General features: G+C 45.3%; 1 protein-coding gene across 1 annotated transcript; it reads left to right on the top strand.

Annotated features, from left to right (window-relative positions):
* Positions 1 to 1,001: 1,001 nt before the first annotated feature.
* Positions 1,002 to 1,600, top strand: LOC104942843 (echinoderm microtubule-associated protein-like 6; the record flags this gene model as incomplete). The annotated part of the gene is made up of 2 exons (XM_010768142.1): positions 1,002 to 1,102; positions 1,414 to 1,600. Coding segments are annotated over 2 exons (288 nt in total), but the record flags the coding sequence as incomplete, so codon positions are not given.
* Positions 1,601 to 1,921: the final 321 nt, after the last annotated feature.

Here is a 1,921-nt window from a genome sequence, read left to right as displayed (position 1 = left end):
GGGCATAGACATTTTTCAGGGGCGGACTAGCCATCTGTATAATTCTCCGCAGCGAGGCTCCCCCCGTTGACAATCCACTAGCGCAGTGTTTCTCAGACTTTTTCATACCAAGGACACTTAACCAATAAAAAAACAATCATGGACCACCTAACTCCACGAATATCCCAAAACAATAGACCTGCTTACTCATTCCAACAGTACATAACAGCCTAATAATGACAGCTTAACCTTCCCTACATCGCCTCGTTCACGCAATAAATCAACAATACAAATACAACTACAGATTATATAAGCATTTAGTTCAACTGCGATTTAAAATGCTCCCAGGTTTTACACCTGTTATGAAATGCAGACTACATTTATTACTGAGTTTATGTCCAACAGACTCACAGATCGTTGGCTACTGAGAGATATGCAAAATACACCGCATGTAGTACGACACAAACCTCCGCTGCGGATTTTCAAAACAAAATACAGTAAAACTATGGTCGCAGGCCCAAGTTTAACTCTCTGAGGCCTGCATGGTCTGCCTACAAATAAAATATAAAAAAAGGTTTACACGGCCCCAACAACAGCCTCTGATCATCAACAGACTTCATGCAATGCTTCATCAGATGCATATATTAAATAATAATCTCTATCTCACTCCTAACACATCTAAATCTACTTTCAGCATGGATAAATGTTCATCCAATACATCCATTGTTTGTTCTATATGCTTCTTGAAATCCTAAAAAACATATTGTCTTTCTAGAACAGATTACAAACCGCCTGAAAATGGTACAAACAAGTGGCAACATGCTTGACGGAGGTGTTGTGCTGGGCTATATCATGCAATGAAACTTAAGCTCGCTCCATTGCGGAGATATTCCCGCGAGAGTGTGGAAAACTGAAATAAATTCACTATGTCTGTCTGTCTGTCTGACTCACCTGTATATCTACCTGTCTGTCTGTCTGTCTGTCTGACTGACTCACCTGTCTATCTACCTGTGTGTGTGCAGGTGTATAAGGAGGACCTACCTCAGCTGAGGAAGAAGCTGATTGGTTCTCTGAAGCGCCAGAAGGCTCCGGAGGAGGGGCTTCGTTTGCAGTTTGTTCACGGGTAAGAACAATAAAGTTTTATTCAGGAACTAAAGAAAAGAGTGTTTGTTGTTGTAATGCTCGTTTCAGCCACAGGAGGCTTCAGCACCTCCCCACGTCACGATCTAATCCATATTCTAAAAGCATTTTAAGAAACTCACAATCCTTAAATTCAGCCGCTGTAATCTACTGCTTGTTTACGTGGTCTTTTCAGCCTCTTGTGGCCAAACTCAGTATTACCACAACAACATTAGAAGAATGATCCTGACAAGATACATGTATAAAAAGAACCACCAGAAGTGTTTAAAGTGAAGTGTGGTTGTGGCTCCTCAGGTACCGGGGCTTCGACTGCAGGAATAACCTGTTCTACAGCCAGACAGGGGAGCTGCTGTTCCACGTGGCTGCGGTCGCTGTGGTGTACGACCGCCTGAAGCACAGCCAGAGGTTCTACCTGGGCCACGACGAGGACATTCTCTGCCTCACCACGCACCCCATCAAGGACTACGCTGCCTCCGCTCAGGTACAGCCAATCACAGCCAATCACAGACTACGCTGCCTCCGCTCAGGTACAGCCAATCACAGACTACGCTGCCTCCGGTCAGGTACAGCCAATCACAGCCAATCACAGACTACGCTGCCTCCGCTCAGGTACAGCCAATCACAGACTACGCTGCCTCCACTCAGGTAAAGCCAATCACAGCCAATCACAGCCTACGATGCTTCCACTCAGGTACAGCCAATCACAGCGCAGCACTGACAGGGCTTCTGACTGGTGTGTTCAGGTGTACTCTGATTGGCTGTGTGTTCAGATGTGTTCTGATTGGCTGTGTGTTCTGATTGG

Source organism: Notothenia coriiceps, unplaced genomic scaffold, assembly GCF_000735185.1.
Source record: "Notothenia coriiceps isolate Sejong01 unplaced genomic scaffold, NC01 NC01_scaffold00005248, whole genome shotgun sequence".
Lineage (NCBI taxonomy): Eukaryota > Metazoa > Chordata > Actinopteri > Perciformes > Nototheniidae > Notothenia > Notothenia coriiceps.
This window is presented reverse-complemented; position numbering and strand designations above follow the sequence as displayed.